The sequence below is a fragment of the Gracilinanus agilis genome, chromosome 5 (genome assembly GCF_016433145.1).
Source record: "Gracilinanus agilis isolate LMUSP501 chromosome 5, AgileGrace, whole genome shotgun sequence".
NCBI classification, from domain to species: domain Eukaryota; kingdom Metazoa; phylum Chordata; class Mammalia; order Didelphimorphia; family Didelphidae; genus Gracilinanus; species Gracilinanus agilis.
This window is the reverse complement of record NC_058134.1, coordinates 119,711,946-119,734,371: the sequence shown is the minus strand read 5'-3', so window position 1 is coordinate 119,734,371 and position 22,426 is coordinate 119,711,946. Positions and strand designations below refer to the sequence as shown.

The 22,426-nt window shown below is 41.4% G+C and overlaps 1 protein-coding gene across 1 annotated transcript in view; it reads right to left on the bottom strand.

The window, feature by feature from the left end:
- PLXNA4 (plexin A4) overlaps nucleotides 1–22,426 on the bottom strand; it is a 588,990-nt gene that overhangs the window by 51,867 nt on the left and 514,697 nt on the right. Inside the window, exons 20-23 of the mRNA XM_044679013.1 lie at nucleotides 16,413–16,555; nucleotides 6,584–6,852; nucleotides 2,594–2,660; nucleotides 1,341–1,487 (exon numbers count right to left, since the gene is read on the bottom strand). Coding sequence (XP_044534948.1) covers nucleotides 1,341–1,487; nucleotides 2,594–2,660; nucleotides 6,584–6,852; nucleotides 16,413–16,555 — 626 coding nt within the window. The remainder of the gene's footprint in view (nucleotides 1–1,340; nucleotides 1,488–2,593; nucleotides 2,661–6,583; nucleotides 6,853–16,412; nucleotides 16,556–22,426) is intronic.

Genomic DNA, 22,426 nt, shown 5'->3' with positions numbered 1-22,426 from the left:
GTACTGTCTCCTCAGTCCACCTTGGGGACTGGAAGCTTACGCTTTGGGGACTGGTTGGCAAGATGGCCTGAGAATCAGAGGGGTGAGGTGGGGGTGGGGGTCTGTTAGGCTGAACCTCTCTCTGCCTTCTGCTTTTTTCACTTCCTTTGGTGTTTTATTTAACTCTCTCTCTCTCTCTCTCTCTCTCTCTCTCTCTCTCTCTCTCTCTCTCTCTCTCTCTCTCTCTCTCCTTTCTCTGTTTCTCATCTTTCTCTCTCTGTCTCTCTCTCCCCCACCCCTTATGATTATTTCTCACTTTTTTCTTTATTCAGCCTCACTCTCCTTTTCTTGGTTCTTCCTCCTTCTTGCTATATACAGAAATGGTGATGACCTGGTCTATGACTGGGCAGGAGCAGAGGGAGTTAAACTACAGTCATCCTCTTCCTGCAGAAATGTCCTACAGGGAATGCCTGGGAAACTGACCCTAAAAGGAGACAAATAGACAAAGTACTTCATATGTCTCTAATCCTAGTTACCTTTGTGTCTGACACTTGGGATTGGGGCCTTTTGGACAAAAATATAAGACTGCAAATCACAAGACCACAGTTCTTATCTCAATGCTTTCCCTTTTATGACACCTATTCCCACTCTTACACTCTGTCCACTCTTACTGATCTCTTATGGATTAGAGAGACGGCTACACTTGTGGTTAGGAAGATTTGGGTTCAAACCCACTTCAAATACTTCCTATCTGTGTCACCCTGGGCCAGTCTCTCTGACTCCCTTGGTCTCAGTTCCTCAACTGTAAAATAAGGATGTTAAACTACAGAGTCTCTGAGGCCCCTTCTACTTCTCCGTCTTAGAGGTCACTATTAGGCTGATGAAATGATGAGCTAACGCTCAACAATACCATAGTGGGTCTGGGGATGTGTTGTTGGCTTTTTTCTTAGTCACTTCCCTGACTTATTCATCTCTAGTTTGCCTCTTAGGTTTGGATTCAAACTCTACTTCTGAACTTTCATACTTATGTAGTCTTGGAAAAGTCATTACAGCTGATTGAGTCTCAGTTTTTTCATCTGTAAATTGACAGAGCAAGATTAGATAACCTCTAAAGTTGCTTTTAGGTCTAAATATATGGTCCTACGGCCATGACCCCACTTAACACAACCCCCCTCCCACCACCACCACACACACAAACATATACACTTTCTCTCTCTCTCTCTCTCTCTCTCTCTCTCTCTCTCTCTCTCTCTCTCTCTCTCTCTCTCTCTCTCTCACACACACACACACACACACACACACACACACACACACACTCATTACATAGCCTGAGGTTGGGAAAGTCTCCTGCAGACACTCACCAGGGTCTTGTAGTCAATCTGCTGTCTGATGAGCTTGTCCTCACTCAGGGAGTATCGGGCTTCCCCAGTGATGGCATCGATGGGACCCTTCTCCATCTGCTGCTTGATGGCACAGAATAAGGAGAAGAGGGGTTCCCCGGCACATTCCTATGGCAGAGAGGATTATTGTGATAATCAGAGCTGCTGAACTTCAGGGAATGCATGGCCCAGAATCCTATGTATATACTGGCTGTGTCTGATTCTCAACCATCGATCAAACAAATGTTAGTACTGGGATTCTCAATTTTTCTTTTTCCTACCTCCTTTCCTTTCTTATAATTCTTTCACTTTTCATTCCTCACCTGTTCTGATTTGTACCTTCATAATCTGCCCCTGGCTTCCCCTTCCCTATTCTCTTCCTTAATGTTCTCTCTTTTCCTTATCCTTTTTTCATCCTTATTTCTCCCCTGTTCCCTCTCTACCTTCCCCCCCCTTTGGATCCCTTATCCCTGAGGCCTTCCCTCTAGTGCAACTCCCCTTAGGGAAACAAGTCCATAATTGGCAGCCAAGTGGTTCTCAACCTCCCTGTCACATCACTAGCTTATCTACTGTCAACATATTGCCTCTTTGTACCTGCTTGTGGCCCTTATCAGCCCCACATGAGGACTGAGGAGGGAGAGAGGTAGTGGAGGGAGATGAGAGGGAGGAGGAGAAAAAGAAAAAAGAGAGGTAGAGCATTAGGATGGGTGGCATATGCCACTCTTAGCTAAAGTGGGAATATGGTCCTAGACTTCACAGTCATGACCTCCCAGAGGCTTCCATTATGTTCTCTCCAAGTAGTAAAGCCACCAGGAGAACCATGTCTCCTTCATGGTTCTAAATTTTCTCTCCTTCATGGCTAAGTACTGTTGTATGCCCTGGGGAGTCAGGGCACTACTCAGGGCAAGTCTAAGTCCCATATAATTTGGGGCCCATGTAGTGAAACTCAGGACACACTAACAGGCTATGACACACTCTTTAAGAATCACTGCAATCAGTCTCTGAGGGCTTTCTTCTCTGAGGTGTTTCGGGATCGATCCTCTTTGTGTCAGAAGGTCTGTCCCTATTCTGGTGAGAGCAGGGCCATGATGGGCATGGGGTGACGAACCAGGGATAGGATGGATTGAGTGGGGAAGTGATTAGAGAGAATATGGATGACATACTCCAAAAGGAGGAAATATTAGGGAAGGGTTATTAGTCTCCCGTGAAATCTTTCGGATGTCTATCCCTCTTACCTTCAGGAACTTGTAGAGAAGGAAAGTGAACCAATTCGTTAGCATCTTCTCAGCCACTGACTCCGTCCTATATCCCAGCCACAGAATAAAAGGCAGAACAAGACAAGAGAAACAGGCATTTGGTTAGTCTCACTGGGACCACAGAGAAAGAAACTGGCTGGTTTATGGCTTTCAAAAGATTTGAAGTATTAAGGGATTTCAGAGGTTATTACTTCTAATCTTCATTAATTCTAATTTTCATTAATTCCATTTTGCAGATGATGAAACTGAGGGACAGAGACATGAATGACTTGTCCAAGGTCAATTTTTTTAGTAATTAATCTTTAGTAGAGGTAATTAGGTCCTCCTGACTCTTGGGCCATTGCCCTGTCTACTAGGTCAGGGGTGTCAAACTCAAATAGAAATGAGGATTACTAACCACACAGGACCCTAAAAGCCAGGTTATGGCCTTCTTTCAAGGACTAGAGATACTCAAAGATCATTTAATCTACCGTTTTACACCAAGGTGAGGCCAAATCTGAACCATTCAGTGATGGAATAGAAATATTTGGAGTTGCCTGTAGATGGATGCACCAAAGCATCCCTTGGGAAGATCATTTCAGTGCTGAACCATCTACATGGCCAGAAAATTCCCTTCCAAATCTAATCTAAATCTCCCATGCTTCGGGTCAAACTCATTGGCCTTTTTTGTTCTATTGCTGAAGACAAAAATTGCAATACCAATTCCATTTTCATAAGGATTGTGGATTTAGATCTGGAAGGAATGTTAGAAGGTATTTGGCCTTCTCATTTTATGGAGAGGGAAGCTGAGGTCTGGGGAACTGAAATGATTTGCCCAAGGTTGCTCAGCTGAAAAGTAGCTAAATCAGGTTTTGAACACAAGTCCCTTGACTCCAAGAGTAATATACGTTATTCTGACTGTTTTAATGACAGAGAGCTCTGCTTCTTTAAAAAAAAAACACACACACACAACAAAACATCCTTTTCTTTTCTCTTAGAATTGCTCCTAAGTGTCAGTTCTAAGGCAAAAGAGTGGTAAGGGTTAGGCAATTGGGGTTAAATGGCTTGCCCAGCCTCATACAGTTAGGTAGTATCTGAGGTCAAATTTGAATCCAAGTCCTCTCTACTCTAGGCCGAGCTCTATCCACTGGGCTACATGATTGTCCTAAGGACTCCACTTCTGTTGATTCTGGACCTCAGCTATGTTCATAGGAAGCACAAAGGAGAGGTAACCAAGTCCAGATATAGCCGTGGGCATTTTAAGGTTACACTGGCAAGGGGAAAATGAAAGATCTCAGAATAAAGCAGTTGGGAGCAGAGATGAAGAAAAAAAAAAGCAGAAAACAATTGGAAAAAAGTGGGACTGGGGAAGGGGCCAAGAAAAAGAGGAAGAACAAGAGAGTAAGCAAAGCTGAAAGCAGAGAAGGCACTGGAGGAAAATGAGGCATCAATAAAAGTGGGAGATACACAGATGTGAAGAGAGATGGCACTGGAAAATTGACAGTGGCAGCTTGGCTAGGCAGTGGCAACCTTAGAATTATGGCAGTGGGTGGTAACTTGGTGAAAGTAAAACAAAAATCAAAATGATCTCTTGTGCAAACTCTTTCTTCTGTTTCTGTTCCCAAATCAGCGTGATTGTTCCAATTTGTACCCGCTTCTTCCTGCCATGCAACGTTTTGACCACTGCAGCTAGAAAAGGACTTAAAGTGACTCTTCTAAAATCTCAGCCCAGTTTGCTAAACCAAGAGGAAAGCCTGGGTGTTGGGAGGGGTACTAATATTAGGTTAGGATTAGGGCATTAATTAAATAGACCAACAGAGATAAGTCAATTAGGTGGCACAGTAGCTAGAATGATGAATTTAGAGTTAGGACAACCTGAGTTTGAATCTTAACTTGGACAGTAGCCCACTGACACCTTGAGCAGATTATTTATCCTCTGTCTGCCTCAGTTTCCACATCTGTAAAATGAGGATTGGAATGGCACCTCTCTCACCAGGTTGTTTGTGGAGATCAGATGAGATAATGTTTGTAAAGCTCTTTGTCAACCTTTTAGTCTTATAATAGAAATATTAGCTATTGCTATTATCAAGTATGAGATTTACATTTTCATGTAGGCTTGTTGACTGGATGATTTGAAGCAGGAATTAAGGAAGGGTAGCAATGAAAGGAGTAGGGATGGTTTAGCTTAGAGCTTAGAGAGGAAGTTGAAGGGAAAATTTGAACATTATCTTTAAGTGTGCTTGGTGCTGTGGTGAAGAGAGGCCAGTGGTCAAATGATGCGTATTTCAGATGAGCTATAAACCACTGGAAATGAGCACAAATTTAGCATCTTGGCCAATTCCACATGTGTAGAGTTTCCAATTAGATGGTACAATGTACCTAAGTCAGTTCAACAAGCATTTTTTGATGACTTTTAAAAAATATGGAAAATGATACAGTTCCTGCCCTCAAGAAGCTTTAGTCTCAGAACTGCATTGAATAAGTTGCAGTGGAGGGGGTTTAAGTCTAACTTAAACTAGAACTTCTTGGATATGAGAAAGGGGTGGGTGATCCAGGGTTAGTGTGGCATCTTCATTTCTAGAATGTTTAAAAATACTATAGATTCTTAACTAAGAATAATAGAGTAAGAATTGGAGGACCTGAGTTTCAATTCTGATCCTTACTTTTTACTTACTATTGGGCCTTGTGTTAATTTCTCTTTGGACTTTAATTTCCTAATCTATAAAATGTGATGATGGCACTAGATCTATGATTCCCAAAGTGGGCGCTACTGCCCCCTGGTGGGTGCTGCAGTGATCCAGAAGAGCGGTGATGGCCACAGGTGCATTTATCTTTCCTATCAATTGCTATTAAAATTTAAAAAAAAATTAATTTCCAGGGGGCTAAGTAATATATTTTCTGGAAAGGGGGCAGTAGGCCAAAAAAGTTTGGGAACCACTGCACTAGATAATCTCTAAGGCACTGATGGCCAACCTTTTAGAGGCCAAGTGCCCAAATTGTAACCCTCACACTACATGTGAGCTCACCAGCCTTACCCCAGATAGGAGAGGAAGGAAGTGGTCTCATTGGACTGCTGGGAAGGGGGGTGAGTCATGTGAAAAATATCCTCAGGTGCTCATGGAGAGGGTGAGGGGAGAAGCCCCCTTTGGCAAGTGTGGGATAGGTTCACCAACACAGCTTTAAGGTCTCCTTCTGCTCTTATTTGTGATTCTATGAAAAGACTTGGATTATTCTTGATTGAAGGGGAAAGGTCTCTAGATGACCATCAAAAGTCTTCTGAAGATCTAAAGTGTTAAGTAAAATTCTACAAAGAGGGATATTTGAGAAGAAAATCCCCATGATGTTGGAGGAGTCACAGGGGACATAAATGAAATGAAAAAGATGAACAGAAAAAATAGGAAAGAGAGAAGAATATCCATAAAGAAGACTTTAAGGTTTTCTTCCTTTTACTTACTTTCTGTCTTAGTATCAATTCTAAGATAGAGAAGTGGCAAGGGTCAGGCAATTGGGGTTAATCCCAGGGTCACATAGCTAGGAAGTGTCTAAGGCCAGATTTGGCTCCAGGTCCTCCGGATTCCAGGGCTTGGTGTTTTATCCATTGTGCTACCTAGCTGCCCTATATTAATGTTTCCCAAGGACTTTCTTTGAAAAATATCATTATGCCCATTTTACAGATGAGGAAATTGAGACTCAGTAATTGACTTGCCCAGGGTCACCTGGTTAATAAGCTAGGAATGAACATGAACTTGGATTCAGGTCTTCTGTCTTCAAGACCAGAGCTTTCTCCACAAAATGCTTAAGAATGAGATAGAAAGTCTTGCAAGAGTAAAGATATGTGAAATGACCCCATTAAGTCATTTAGCCCAGTGTTGTGCTCCTTGACAAGTAAAAGGCTAAACCATCCTAGAAGATGTGATGGAGTCTAGGCTGGGGTAGACATTCCCATTCCCCGCTGCCCCCTTGGTTATTTCCCTTTCCCACACCCTTCACCTTCTGAGAAGTAGTTTGGGGTGGTTTTTGCTCTCCAGGTTCTTGTCAATGAGATCAGCCAACAATTGCTTTAGCACATCTGTGGCATACTCCAGCTTGCTCTGCAGCACCGTCATGATGAGGGAGGCCACGTTGCCTCGGTCCCGCATGGAGAAGCTTCGCTGGGACTCCAGGGTGCGGATGAAGGACAGCAGAAACACTTTGTTGTTGATGAGCTGAGCAAAGAGCTTCAGGCCCTTCTCCACACGCTCTTGCCGGTAGCCTGGTACCTACAGAGAGGAAAGAGTAGGATAGGTCATGCTCCCATGAGATGCATCATTCACCTTCCAAGGTCACCGCCATCTTGCTCAATCAGACCAGAGCAGGTTGAGGTATTGTGTAGACGTGGCTGGTTCTGGAAAGATGCCATCGATACCACCTGCCCATGCCAGCTGTTAGTGCTCTCTGACATTTGAAATTACCTTATATTTATTTATCTTTATATATGTTGACTAGGGAAGGGACTTCTGCTTTTAGCATTCATATCTGTGGTAATGAGCAGAGTAACTTACACATAGAAGAAGAAAAAGATAATAATAACATTAATAATAATAATAATGTTGATGATGTCAATAATGATAGGTAGCATTTATAAAGTTCATACTCTGTGCCAGGTGCTGTACTAAGAGCTTTGAAATTATTATCTCATTTTATTTTCACAACAACCCTGAGGCAGGTGCTATTATTATCCCCATTTTAAAGTTGAAGAAACCGAGGCAGACAATGCTTATGTGATTTGCCCAGGGTCATACATCTAGTGAGTATCTGAGGTTGGATTTGAACTCAGGTCTTCGTGATTCCTGATTCCAAATCTAGCATTCTATCCATAATACCAACCAGCTCTGCCAGATACTACACATGTGCATTGGATTGAAATAGTATGTGATTCACACTCATGCCAGAATCATCCCAGGAAGGATCCCAGTGTCTATTGTGAATTGTCACAGCTTCTTCTGGGCAAGCTTTGGGCCCCTAGGGGCCCATGAATGTTGCATTAGCACCTTCAATCCTACACTCAGCTGGCTGCAACAGAGGTTCTGATCTTGGCTGTGCCTTAAAATAGCTGTGTGACATTAGCAAGTCATATTAAACTCTCTGGGCATCAGTTACTTCATCTTTAAACAGGGAACCAGACTTGATGCCCTCCAAGCTTCCTTCCAGCTCTAACATTCTATATTAGGTTCAGATCCTGGACTTGAGCTGAAATCCTCCCTTTGACAATACATGAATTATGCTGGACAAGTCACTAACCATCCTAGATCTCAGTTTTCTCATCTTTAAAATGGGGGTTGGACTGAGTCTCAAAGGTCCCTTTCTGCTTTAGGTCAATGAAAACTTCCAGATTAAACACTGATCAAAACTGAAGTAGAAGATCATATTGGCCCAAGGTCATGGAAGATGTCGGTGGCATAGAGATGAGGAACATCTCAGTGGTTGATTGAACACTGGCTCCTCAGGCAGGAAGATAAGGGGTCAGAACGACCTTCAACACTTGCTATCTGTGTGATCTTGGGTAGATTATTTAGACTTCCTGGGCATCAGCTTCTTCATCTATAAAAAGTGGGGGTTGAACTACATACTCCCTCAGCTTTTTTTAACCCTTACTTTCTTTCTTAGTAACAACTCTAAGACAGAAGAGTAAAGATTACCCAAATGAGGTTAAGTGACTTGTCTAGGGTCATACGGTAGGAAGTGTCTGAAGTCATATTTGAACCCAGGACCTCCTTTCTTCAGGCCTGGAACTCTATCCACTATTCTATCTAGCTGCTCCCCACTATAAGCTGAACATATGAGGCCATGAATATGACTTCAGGGATGTGTCTCTACTTCTGGTCTAAATCATCATCCAGCAGACCACATTGATATTGTTTAGGATCAAGACACCATGGCACCCAATGAGTACAAATTTGACTTTTTTAAACCCTTCCCTTCCATCTTAGAATCAATATTAAGTATTGGTCCCAAGGCAGAAGAGCAGTAATGGCCAGGCAATTGGGTTAAGTGACTTAATATTTAGGAAGTGTCCACCTAACTGTCTCCAATTTTGATTTTCTTGGGGGAGGGGAAGCTTTGTGACAAATCCTCTGATTAGCCCCTCCAGCTCCCATAGGTTTGGAAGCCTAAGAGCTTTCAAGACAGTGATGTCCCCTCCCTCATTCTCCATCCCTGTTCAGCTTCCACTTACTGTGGTTCTTTAAAAGCTGAGCAAGGCCTCTGGAGGGAGGCAGTGGAAGGGACCAGAGCCAAGTTGGAAACAAATAAATCCTGCTGGGGATCCCCATTTTCTGCCACTCCAGCAGCACATTTTGGTTCTTGTCCATTGTATTCCCTCCCCCAACCCTTTGCCTCCATCCTGGTCTCTCCAGTCCCTATTTCCTTAGGCTCAGACTCTAGAGGCCAGGCTCAAGGTGTCTATTAGGTTCCAGGAAAGGAGTCTAGGTCTAGCATCTGCTTGCCTTATGTCTGGCCCTAATTGGCACTCCCTTCTACCTTAGGAGCCAGTGCCACTAATTCCAAGTAGCCAAGAGACAAAAGGGAAAAGAAGGAAACAGGAAACATAGTGACCCTGAAGTATCGGCAACTCTTAGGCTCAAATCTATCCACCTACTTACCCATTTCCCTCTTTTTCTTGTCCCTAAACTACTCCTACAAAATTTTCCAAAGCAATTATCCTTTATAGATCTTATAGGCTAAGCTTAAGTCTAAATTCCTTTCTCCTGGAGTAATTCCTCCCTCAGCAAACTCATTGGACTTAGAAATCAGAAAATCTGTGTTCAAATTTTGGTTTTGCCATTTATTGCCTTTGTAACAATAGGCAAGTCACCTAAGTTTCTGGACCTTAGTTTTCTTATCTGTAAAATGAAGTCCTTTGTCTAAGTCCTTTCTAGCTTTTGATCCTATGATTTCTTATGTAAGAGGATTCCCTTAAAAAAATAGACTGGGGGGGGGGGCATCTGGGTGGCTCAGTGGATTAAGAGTCAGGCCCAGAGATGGAAGGTCCTGAGTTCAAATCTGGCCTCAGACACTTCTTAGCTGTGTGACCCTGAACAAGTCACTTAACCCCTATTGCCTAGCCTTTATCATTCTTCTGCCTTAGAACTAATACCTAGTATTGATTCTAAGATGGAAGGTAAGGGTTTAAAAAAAAAAAAAAGAAATAGACTGGTTTTCAAATGAAGAGGGTGTGTCCTTTCTCATTTGGGATCCTCACATTGAAAGAGAGAGAAGAAAGAGATTAGATTAAGGTATGGGTACTGCACTCCTGGCATGACTCTGGCTGGATGCTTTGAATCAATTACTGTTGACCGGGAGGGGGGTTTCCAGTGTCGTACACCAGAGAGATGCATCCTCGGCTCGGCTATGTTACACACTTTTACCAGACACTTGGGCAAAGGCAGAGGCGAGCGTACCTGATAAATCTGAGCATGACACAAAGCTGAAACTGAAAGCTCTCTGCTGGATGACAGCATTTGGATCCAAAGAGATCTCATCAGGTTGGAGAAGTGGATAGGAGTTAATAAGATGATGTTTAATAGGGATAAATGTCAAGGGGGCAGATCGGCAGCTCAGTGGACAGAGCGCCAGATCTAGAGTGGGAAGTCCTGGGTTCAAATTTGACCTCTGATACTTCCTAGTTGTGTGACTGTAGGGAAGTCACTTAACTCCCATTGCCTAGCCCATGGAAATGATTTTTAGTATGAATTCTAAAACAGAGGGTAAAGGTTTAAATATATGTATAATACATATATATATATACACATATATATATATATGAAAGAGAAGACTAAGCAAGAAAATGGTTTGTGTAAAAAAATAAACCCAAAAATAAACATGAAAACCTCTTGGGGTTTTGTTGTGGAATGTAAGATGCCTTGAACATAATAAGTGCATAATAAATTTATTTGAGTTGAATAATGTAACATGGCAACTGAATAAAAAAGGTAATGTGATCTTAAGCTGAATTAATAGAAGAATAATGTCTAGAAAAAGCAAGGTCATGGTATTATGGTATTTTGTCCTTATCAGGCCACATCTAGGATAGTATTTAGTTCTGGGCGCCACATTTTAGTAGGCACACTGGAAAACTGGAGGAGAATAAACAGGATAGACCATATCATATAAGGATTATTTGAAAGAACAGGGGATATTCAGCCTAGGGAAGAGAAGACTCAAAGGGGAAATGGAGAGCGGGTATTTGAAGAACTGTTACATTAAAGAGAGATTAGACATTCTGCTTAGCTCTAGAGAGCAAAATTAGAAATCATAATAAGGAACATATTTAGATTCAATATAGGAGGAAAAAACTCAACAATCTGAGTTGTACAAATATAAAATCGGGAGGCAGGGAATGCACAAAAACAAATTTATTAAGTGCCTGCTATGTGTCTGCCATTATAGAAACAAACACAAAAATGAGGCAGTCCCTGTCTTTCAGGAATTACATTCTAATGGGGGAAGATGGCACGGATAATGGGGGAGTGGTGATTAGGGATGGGAGTTCAGAGCCGGGGAGTCACAGCCATGGTGATTAAAGCCAAGAGATAGACTGTCATAGCCTTTGCAGAACTAACGGTAGAATTATTTGGATTATTATTCCTAGAGCAAGAGGTGAAAAGTGGTGGGAGCCTAAGAAAGTACACTGGGGGAGTTGGAAATGCCTGCAATAGGGAACTGGGTAAGATGTGAATCACAGGAAGAGTGGGGCAAGAAATAGTGGGCTAAGGGAATTTAAGTGACTTATTCACCAGTCCGGACAGTTCTGCTCCAGGGCAGGGGTGGCTTTCTGGTCACTGGAAGAGCAGTGATGACTGATTTTTGCTTTTGTTTTAAACTGAAGAGTTGGATGCTATACTTATCTGTATTCATTTTCATCTTGTTGAATTCTGCCCATTCTTTTAACTCAGGGCTTTTGACCCAGGAACTCTCTCAAACTATATATATAATAAAGATGTGTTAAATATAAATATCAAGTATAAAGATGTATCATATATAAATATATAACTATATTTGAAAATCGATATTTCTGGAAACTATATTTTTGAGAACTACATTTCAATAGTTCTTTTGTAATCCTATATATTTTATTTCATGTACCTAAAAAACGTGATTCTGAGGAATGACTCATAGGCTTCACTAGGCTGCCAAAAGGCTCCTTAACACAAAAAGTGGGGAGAATCCCAATTCTAACTTGTCCAAGGTAGTGAGCAGCAGAGTTGGGGCTTGATCCCAGGTCACAGGATCATATCACCCATTTAAAAATAGAAGAGACCATAAAAGGGTTCAAGCATGTTGCATAAGAGGATACAGAGACTCAGAGAAATTAAGTAGCCTACATATGAAGTTTCTAAGGGGAATGAGAAGGGTGCTAGAGTAGGAAGAGCTGAGTTCAAGTCCTGCCTCTGATACATCCTTTGGATAAATCACTTAACCTCCTGGGCCTCAGCTTCCCTCATTTGTAAAGTGAGAGAGGTGGAAAAATGATCTCTGAGGTTTCATTCTAGATAGAGAAAGCTGTAATTTCTACTCAGAGATGAGTTAGACTAGATGACCTTTCTTCCAGCTTTCTGGGATTCTGGGAGGCTAGATGGTGCTCAACATGAAGGGATAGATGAGTTGATGACTAGGCAAGTCAATAAATGAGCATAAAGAAAAAAAGGAAGGAAAGACAGAAGGTAAATGAGGAGGGTCCATTCTATTTCCTCAAATCTTTCTCCTGTATCCACCGTATACACAATAGTGAGTTTGCAGGTTTGCCTGAAATGAGAAAAGGTTGAGCTGTAGACCACTCTGCTGCCCTTTTAGAGTATTTCGGTTTCCAGAAAGTCAATAGGGTGGAACTAAGGAGGCTTGTGGAAAAAAAAAACAAGCAAGGAAAGTGTGATCCAAAGCTCCCTCACTAGAATGCTGAATCTCACATCACCTCGGGCTAATGTGCAGCAGCAAAAGTTTATTTCTGCTCATGTCTGCAAGCAATTAATTAGCAAGTTTATTGGAAACTAGAAGGCCACGTAACCTGCTCCAGACAGAGCCTTTTCCTGACAATTAGCCATCTTGTGGGCTCCTTACTCAGGGAAATAAGAGCTGAATTGAGGTAGGTTTTATTTTAACTCCTTCATGGTCAGAAGACTGACAGAAAGCCTCTTTCTCAGGGAAAGGTTTAGAGAATAAAATAAATCAATAAACCAAGGAATCAATAAATCAACAAACAAATGAAAATAAAAATCCTAATTAAGACAGCCCATGAGCATTTATGAGCTGCTTTCTAAGTGCTAGGAACTGTGCTGGGGGCAAAGGAAGGCAAAAGATAATCATTACTCTCAAGGAGTTCACGGTCTAGTGAGAGAAGTAACATGCGAGCAACTGTGTACAATGAAGATATATGCCGAATCAACTGCGAGAAAGCACTAACATTAAGGGGAGGGGGGAGAGCTTCTTTCAGAAGATGGTATTTTATCTGAGAATGAAAGAAAACCAAGGAAGCCAGAAGTGCGAAGTGAGGAGGGACAGAATTCTGGGTATGGGGATAATCAGGAGATAGATAGGGTGGTTTATTCAAGGAGCAGTAAGGAGGCTGGTGACATTGGATCAAAGAGCTGGAGGCAGGAGGAGGCAGTGAGAGGATGAGTAAAGTATAAGAAGGATGGAAACGGAGGTGAGAATAGCTTATGAAGGGCTTTGAATGCCAGCTAGAAGGTTTTCTATCTGGAGGTGATAGGAAGCCCCTGGAGTTTATTGAATAGGGGGCTTGAAGTGATTAAAACTTTGCTTTAGGAAGTTCAGTTTGACAGAGGATATAGATTGGAGTGGGGAGAAGCTTGTGGAAGGCAGACCAACCATTCAGCTATTATAATTAGAAGTGAGGTGATAAGAGTGCCTGGCAGCATGGAGGGCAGAAGGAGGCATATAGGAGAGATTTTTCAAAGGTAGAAATTTCAGGCAGCTAAGTAACATAATGAATAGACTGCCAGGCCTGGAGCTGAGAAAACCTGGGTTCAAATCTGGCCTCAGACACTTGCTACTGTGTGACCCTGGGCAAGTCACTTAACCTCGATTGCCTAGCTCTTGTCACTCTTCTGGCATAGAATTGATGCTAAGACAGAAGGTAAAGGTTTCAAAAAAAAGAAATTACAAAATTTGGCAACAGATTGGATATGGTTGATAGGTGGGGGCGAGAGTGAAGAATCAAGTATAACACCTAGGTGGGGAGCCTGGCAGCCTGGAAAGATTGTGTTTGTGCCCCTAGAAAAGTTAAAAGAAGGAAAGGGTTCTGAGGAGAGTAATGATACATGTTGGGTGTATTGAATTTAATATGTATAATAGACGGTTGAAGATGCCAGAGAGGGAAGATCTAAGCCACATATGTGGTCTGGTTGGTCAGAACGGGTTAGGGATGGGGTCTACGTGTGTATAATTGTGCTAGCCTTTTACAATTGCAATATATGCTGATTGCATATTTGGATGATGACCTGCCAAGGGTTGGCTAAACCATTATCACTACACCAGCATCAGAATTCTTAGCATACCCATCCCAATCTTCTGGATTCCTCTAAAAATCTCAGAGTTTATAAGGATGAGAGTGAGTATGATCTGAATACCTGCAAATGTGTGTAGTTTCTTATTTGTATAAGGATATGAGGATCAAATAATAGTCGAGTTAAGTGGCTCACGAAGGATTGAATGGGCAAACTGAAAGGGTAGTCATTATGGGTTTGTTTTCAATCTGGTGGCACCAGTACAACATCCTGGGGATCAGTACTGGGCCTTGTGCTATCTCATGGATTATTCATGGATTAGATATACTCATAGATGATTCCTTCCATTTGGAGAAAGTCATAATACAGTCACCATGGTGAAGTTAAAAAGTGGGATCTCTGAGGGAAGGTCATCCTTGAGGTGAGATCTTTTGAGACTGTAGGAGAGGTCCTCCTTACAAAAGTCCCTTTTTACAGGTTAGGGAACTACAGACAACCATTGAGATGACAGGGATTGCCAAAAATCAGCTAAATAATAAGAGGAAGAGCAGGGACTCTCTCTCTAACTCAGGACATTTGACTCCAAATCTAGTCTTCTCTCCATTCTGCTAAGTACTTCCCTCTGCTATGCCAAACTTTCATTTTATACCAGCAACAACTTCTTGGACCACTAGTGAGGCCAAGCAATTTGATTTGTGTAATATTTATTCAGCAGTTACAGGGTGCGAGGGACTGTGCTGGACATGAATATGGTAGAGACAACTTCTTCATGCCAGAAACAAAATGTATAGACACTGTGATGCTATAAACATGATAGTTGGAGAGGTCGGCCTGGGCACTGGCCACCAATGGTTCCCAGGACAACATCTGAGCAGCATCGACTCGAAGCTACACAGAGATCTTCCTGAAGGGATGAAATGTTTCCCACACCATCATCCCCATCAGTTGTTCAAGCCAAATCTAACTAAATTTAAGATTTCTCAACCCAAATGGCTTATAAGTCAACTTCAGTCTTATGTAGGAGGGCTTTTGGGATCTCCTCCCTGTCTTTGTGCTTTCTCCCCAGAAATTATTTGGTATGCATTTTGGAATGAATGTCTATGTCTCTACCTTCTCCAGTAGAATGCAAGAGCCTTGAGGACAAGAGTGGTTTGTTTTTGTCATCTGTGCCCAATATGTGACCTGAATTCATGAAGTCAGTTTTTTAACTGATGTTCATTGAATATTCCAGATGAAAGAATCCCAAGTATCTTCACTTTCTCCAGTTGCCCAGACTTTCTTACCATGGATTTTCCTTGAAATTTTGCTTTTGACTTTTCTCCAAGTTATGTCAACTTGGAGAACTTAAAAACCAGTCTAATTAGAGCTGAACATGGTGTGACCTTCCCTTTTAAATTCTGAGTTCCAAATTCTTTCCCTCTGTCTCCCCCTCTCCTCACCCACTGAGAAAGCAAGCAAAAATTTGATATCAATTCTACATGTGAAATCATGCAGAACATATTTCCACAGTAGCCATATTTTTTAAAAAGCAAGAAAAATAAAGTTTTTATTTAAAATAAATATATAAATATAAAAAATAAAAAAATAAGAGAATTATACTTCAATTTGCACTCAGAGTTTTGTCTCTGGAGGTAGATAGAATTTTTTCATCCTTGTGTCCTCCAGAATTATCTTGGATCACTCTATTGATCAGAGTAACCAAATATTTCACAGTTGATCATCATTAATCAATTAAATAATTAATTGATCAGAAACATTGCTGTTTCTGTGCACAATGAATCTCCTGGTTCTTTGCACTTTACTTTGCATCAGTTCATATAGGTCTTGCCATGTTTTTCTAAAACGACTCCCCTTATCATTTCCCCCCTCTCATTTTTTACTGAGGAAGAAAAGCATGACTGAATTTCAGTGATTTGACCAAAATCCCATAGAGAGTTAGTGGCAGAGTTAGGATTTAAACTTTAGTCCTATGACTTATATTTTAAAGTTTTTTCCTTCTGAAAAAGGTACAGTGGAAAGAAATCTAGTATTAGAATCAGAGGTTCACAGGTTCAGACCCCATCTCTGTACTTATTACCTATGTGAGCTCAGGCAACTTCTCTGGCCTCAGTTTCTTCACTTTATTAGGTTTAGATTAGACTAGATGGCCTCTGAGGTCCCTTCCAGCTCAGTCTATTATTTTTCCTTCAATCTCCTCTGGGATCTATTCTCTTCATATATAATAAAGACAGGTTGACCTAAATGATCTTGAAAACCCACTGCAGGAGAAACATTCAAAGAATCTGTGAGAAGAGGGATACAGGCTTTCTGTTGCTCACCTCTAGGTCCCGGAGAACAGGGTGATCTTCTATGCCAGGAAATAACACTCTCATGGTGTATGTCCGATAGTCCAAGAAGGGAATTCCAGCTCCATCCAGATCGCTTGTCAGTTCATGGATGTCTGTCTGTAGCTCGGCAAAAGCTGGAGTAAAGGAAAACCATAAGGACATTGCTAGGAGTGGAGGAAATCACATAGAGGGAGAACTCCAATGACCAAAGTATGATCCCAGCTCTTTAGAAGTGCCATAGTATAAATTAAAACCCATCACTCTCAAAGCAGGGGTCCTTAGCAATTGTGTCTATCTTGGGCCCCTTGGGAATGCTGGTGAAACCTATGGACTCATTTTCAGAATCATGGTTTTAAATAGAAAAATATATATATATATATATAAATATATGGGTCTATAAAAGAAGCCAATTACAATGGAATACAGGTTCTTTAAAAATTCCTCTTGGGAATCACTGAGGTCACCAAATGAGATAATAGAGAGGGAAAAGAGAATTAAGATCCTCAGATTAAGAACCTCAGTTTTAAACTCAGTTCCTAGGAATGAAATTAATAGATGAATGTTCTAGAGTAATTATTTATTATCTCTAATTTATGATCCTGTTCTTATATCTGTGAGTTATGTTGGTATGTAGTTTTTGTTGTTGTTTTTTTTGCATGTTATATCCTTTATGAGACTGTAAGCTCCCTCAGGATAAGGACTGTCTTTTGTCTTTCTTTGTATTGCCAGAGTTTAACACAGTGCCTGGTACATAGTAGGAGCTTTTTTAATTTTTAAAACCCTTGTCTTCTGTCTTAGAAACAATAATATGTATTGGTTCTAAGGGGATTAAGTGACTTGCCCAGGGTCACACAGTTAGGAAATGTCTAAGGTCAGATTTGATCTCATGTTCATCCATCTCCAAGTCTGACTCTTGATCCACTGAGCCTCTTAACTGCCCCCACATAGTAGGAGTTTAAAAATGCTTCCTGACTGACTACTTGAATGACTGCAATGAAGGACATGAGTAAGAAGGATGACTAGATTTCAGAAAAGTGTTCCTCATGGCTTAACCCAATTCGAGAAGTTAGATAACCAAGGTCACTAACCAGAAAATTTTAACAAGTCTCACTTATATGGTGCTTTAGGGTTTATAAAACACATTTCCCTCAACAACTCTGCAAGACAGGTAGCATGAATATTATTATCTCTTTTTTATAGATCAGGAAACTGAGATGGACATGAGATGAATTTGAGGTAGGAGTTGATGGTGATACCAGTGTTATGAGGCAGGATGATTGGGAGGATGATGGTACTCTTGACAGTAATAGGACACTTCAGAAGAAGGAAGGGTTTAGGAGAAAAGATAATGAGTTTTGTTTTCTACAGGTCCAATTTGCGATGCCTATGGGCCATCCAATTCAAAATGCCTAAGAGGCAGCTGGTGATGTGGGAGCTTAGGGCTGGATATACAAAACTAGGAGCCATCTGCCTCGAGATGATAGTTGAGCCTCTTGGGAATCACTGAGGTCACCAAATGAGATAATAGAGAGGGGAAAGAGAAAAGGACCCATGGCAAAGCCGTGAGGGACATATATGGTTTAGTGGGTATAACCTGGATGAAGACTTCTCAAATAGATTGAGTGGTGGTCAGACAGGTAGGAGAAGGTCAAGGAGAGAAGAGTGTCAGGAAAACCTAGAGGGAAAATAGTGTCTGGGGGAAGAGGATCATCAATATTGCCAAAGGCTGCAGAGAATTCAAGGATGAAGACTGAGGAAAGGTCTGTAGATTTGGCATTTAAGAAATCTTCGGTGACTTTGGAGAGAGAAGTTTCAGCTGAACTGAGGAAGGGAAAAGCCAGACTGCAGAGGGCTGGGAAGTGAGAAGATAAGAAAAGAAAACGTTCAGTGTGGGTGACTTTCTCAAGGAACTTTGCTGGGGTGTGCAGAGGTGGGGCGAGAGCTAGGTCAATAGCTAGGAGAGACTATAAGATCTACTGAGAGTTTATTAGGGATGGAGGAGGTGTGGGTAAGAAGCCAAAGTGGGGGCAATCTGATAGAGAAGACTGGAGGGGATGGGATTAAGAGTATAAGTTGAAGGGTTAGGTGTAGGAGGCAAACTCAGACCCCTCCTTACTCAAGGTCCAGATCTTTTCTCTCCGTTGCCTTTCATGAAAAAGGTGATGGTGGTGATGATTTTTGGGAGACTGACCGAGATGTTTCCTAGAAGCAGGGAGTGAATGAATCCCTCTGTGAAGGATATGCAACCTCTACCTTTTAGAATAGACGTGTCAGACACCCTGGCTATGGGCCATGGTGTAGCAGCAACACTCCAGAGTGTAGCCGAACCAAAGTAAAACAACCAAGTAAATAAAAATAAAAATGATTGTATTAATATGTGGTTTTCTACATCGATACATGCCCACAGAGATGCCTGTGTGTGGTTTAGTGGCTTCTTATTTCAATTTGAGTTTGACACAACTATTTTAGAGGAATTGACCCATATGCATATATTTTATATATAATTTATTATGGAGAAATGTGAGAAATAAAGGAGTATTATGGTGAGAAATCTGGCTCTGGAGCCAGGACAACCTGGTTTATAGTCTTATCAAACTGCCTGGGGAATGGAGGGGGGAGTACTGAAAAGTTAGATCACTTGCCAGTGTTATGTGGCATTTTGCCAGGTAGAACACAAACCCAGGTCTTAATGATTCCACAGGCTGGCCCTCCCTTCACTCCACCATGCTTCTAATATATGGAGACTACATATACTTAAATATTATGGCATAGTGCATAGAATGCATGACCTGGACACAGGAAGATTAATATGAAATTGCCTTGATAAGAACTAGCTGTATGACTCTGGCCAAATCCTTTAAACCCTCTGAGCCTCAGTTTTCTCAACTGTAAAATAAGGGGTTGACCTATGTGGCCCTAACATTCCTTCCAACTCTAAAGTCAGTGTCTTCTATGATCAGGCTACTCCCTGTAATAGTCCAGATGGCAACTTTTCCTCCTTTTTCATCCTGTGGAATTATGGCTTATATTATGCCATGAATCTCTCTAGAACAGTGATGGTGAACCTTTTAGAGACTGAGTGCCCAAACTGCAACCCTCACACAGCATGTGAGCCACCCCTTTACCCCATACAAGGGAAGGAGGAAGCTCCTTCCTAGTGGGCTGCTGGGCAGAGGGATGGATTATATGAGAAATGTCCTCAGGCTCTCATGGAAGGGGGGGCAACCCCCTCTGGCATGCATGCTGGTGGGGACTTGCCCTAGGTCTTTTTACATTACATAGCTTCTAGTGCATAATTCTGGTTGTCAGCTGTTATCATCTCCTACTACAAGATTAACCCATTTCTCCTTTTAATCACAATCTCTTGGATGATATTTTAATGCCAGTGAAACAGACTATTAACAGACACACATGACTAACATTATACATGGACACACATGCAATATGAATGCATGAATATGAACATGTGTGTTCATATGCATTTATACATACATGGACAGCTAGGTGGCTCAGGGGACAGAGAACTGGAGTCAGGAGGATACAAGTTCAAATTCAGACCCAGAAACTTACCAACTATGTGATACCTAGCAAGTCACTTAACCCTATTTACCTCAGTTTTCTCATCTGTAAAATGATCTAGAGAAGGGAACGACAAGCCACTCTAGTATCTTTGGCAAGAAAATCCCAAATGGGGTCACAACGTGTCAGAAATAACTGAGCAACATAACAACAGACATACACACACATGCTTCATTTTCATCTGACTTTTGCTCCTCCTCATCATGTGGAGGTAATGAAGGTAACTAGGTTCTCATCAACTATGGCAGAAGAAGCATAAACAAGTTTTAGCAAATTATTTCAACTTGGAAGTTGAAAGGGGTCTAGGGAAAGGTTCTATATCATTGCTCTAAAGACCAGTCTAGCTAAGTTTGGAGATTAGCCACAGGGGATGGCTTTTTTCAATTAAAGCAACTAACCCTCCCTCTCCCAACACACCAACATACAAACGCATGCATGTCTCCAGTACAGAGTAGTTTTAGCCTGCACCAATGGAATCGTGACTAATTCTGGTACAAATCAGTGATATTATTGAAGTATAAGTGAGCACGGACACCTATCAAATATCTAAAGATTTCAAAAACCTAGAATTACCTTCATAGCATGATGAGTCATTCTAGTAAGACCTATCCATGTCCCTATCACGTATGCATGTGTATATATGTATATAAAATCTTAGCCACTTTTGTTATGTACACATATACACACACACACACACACACACACACACACGCGCTCACTCCAGGTTCTTTCCTTGGTCCCAGAAGGGACCTGAGTTCCCTGCCAGGTCACCTCTATTGACAAACTGTCAGGAATGTGACTCCCTGTCTGACTGCTAATTTCTCCTTCCTTCTGAAACTTCTCAAAGGGAATCTTCACTTGCTCTATGCCCCAGCTTTGCTGCCCTCTCCCAGTTAGGCCACTCAGCTGGTGGGGAGAAAGAAAGGGGGGAGTGGGAGTGGGAGAAGCTTTCTTTTTATCAGACGATAGCTTTCCTTTAAGTCACCAAGCGCCTTCAACATTCAAAGCACCGTGCCAGAGACACATGAAAGAGATTCTAATCACTACACCTAATTAGAGGGAAGAGTACATTGCGGAGAAAAAAATTAAGCGGCGTAAATATAATAAAAGGCAGTAATTAACAGTCCCACAAGGCGGATGCTGTGTTGACAGCTGAAGGATGCAGAGAGGGGAAGGAAGGAATCCGTTTCCCCATCAAAAAGTAGGCATTTCCCAATAGGGAATTGGTGAGGTCTAAATCCCTTGGGTACAGAACCTAGCTTATTCCATAGAAAAATCTACAGCAAAGAACCACTGTAGATTCTCCCTCTCAGGGTCACTCATGAAAATGATTCCCTAGGAAATAGAAGAGATTAACTCCTACACTTCCCTCTTTTTGGATTGCTTAAATCTAATTTCATTATGCTTATTTTTTTACATATATGTTTAGTATGTATATAATTATAATTTATATTAACACACCATACACGATTATAATTCATATTTACATATACACACACTACTGCTAGATGAGTATATGTACACACACAAAAATATGTATTCATCTATTACACATATACACATATAAAAGAAGGAAAATTGAAATGAGGGGGCTCCCTCTTCCAATAGGGAGCTGGACCTACTCTGCAATTTATAATCTTGCTGAGAGTTTAAGTGATTGCCTAAGGGTCCCACATCCATCTATGTGAGAGAGACAAGACTTGATCCCCTGTGTTCCTGACTCTGAGGCTGGTTTTCTATCTACCACAACAAGCTGCTCTAGAAACATAATGACTGAGTGACCCTTGGAAAGTCACTTAATAACTCTTCTCCCACCAGGCTTGAAGGTCCATAACTATAATCTCTACAGTTAGGTCAGGCTGAGGCTAGTGGACAGTTTGACCTTTGGAGTTTTGAGCTATGGGTTCAGTTAAAGCTGATCTGGTGCCTGAACCAAAGCTGCTGCTGATATGATGAGGCTCTAGGGAGAGGCAGGTTATAAGGCTGCCTAAGGAGAGTTGAACTGGCCCAGGTTGAAGCATCTGGGGTGATAAGTGGTGGAATTGAGCCCAGGATCAGCCGCAATATTTCCAGTTTGGGTGAGATAGGAAACTCATTTAAAAAAAAAATCTCATTGCCTCAGGCAATTCTCTAAAATTATATGTTGCAGTATAGGTAGCTATCTGCATTGGTAGAAAGAGTTTCCTCATTGGGAGTTTCTTACAACAAAAAAATCACAAGTCTAAAAAATCACTAGTTTAAAAAAATAGCATCACGGATAGATGGCTAGATAGATAGATAATAAAGCAAGGCCTAAGATCCATGGTCAGTTTCTCAAAAGAGTGGTTCTAGAGTAGTGGTGAAAGGCTAAATGATTCAGTACTCAGTTGCCTAAGGGAGGAGTAACTGTTTCAATTATATATATATATATATATATATATCAGATG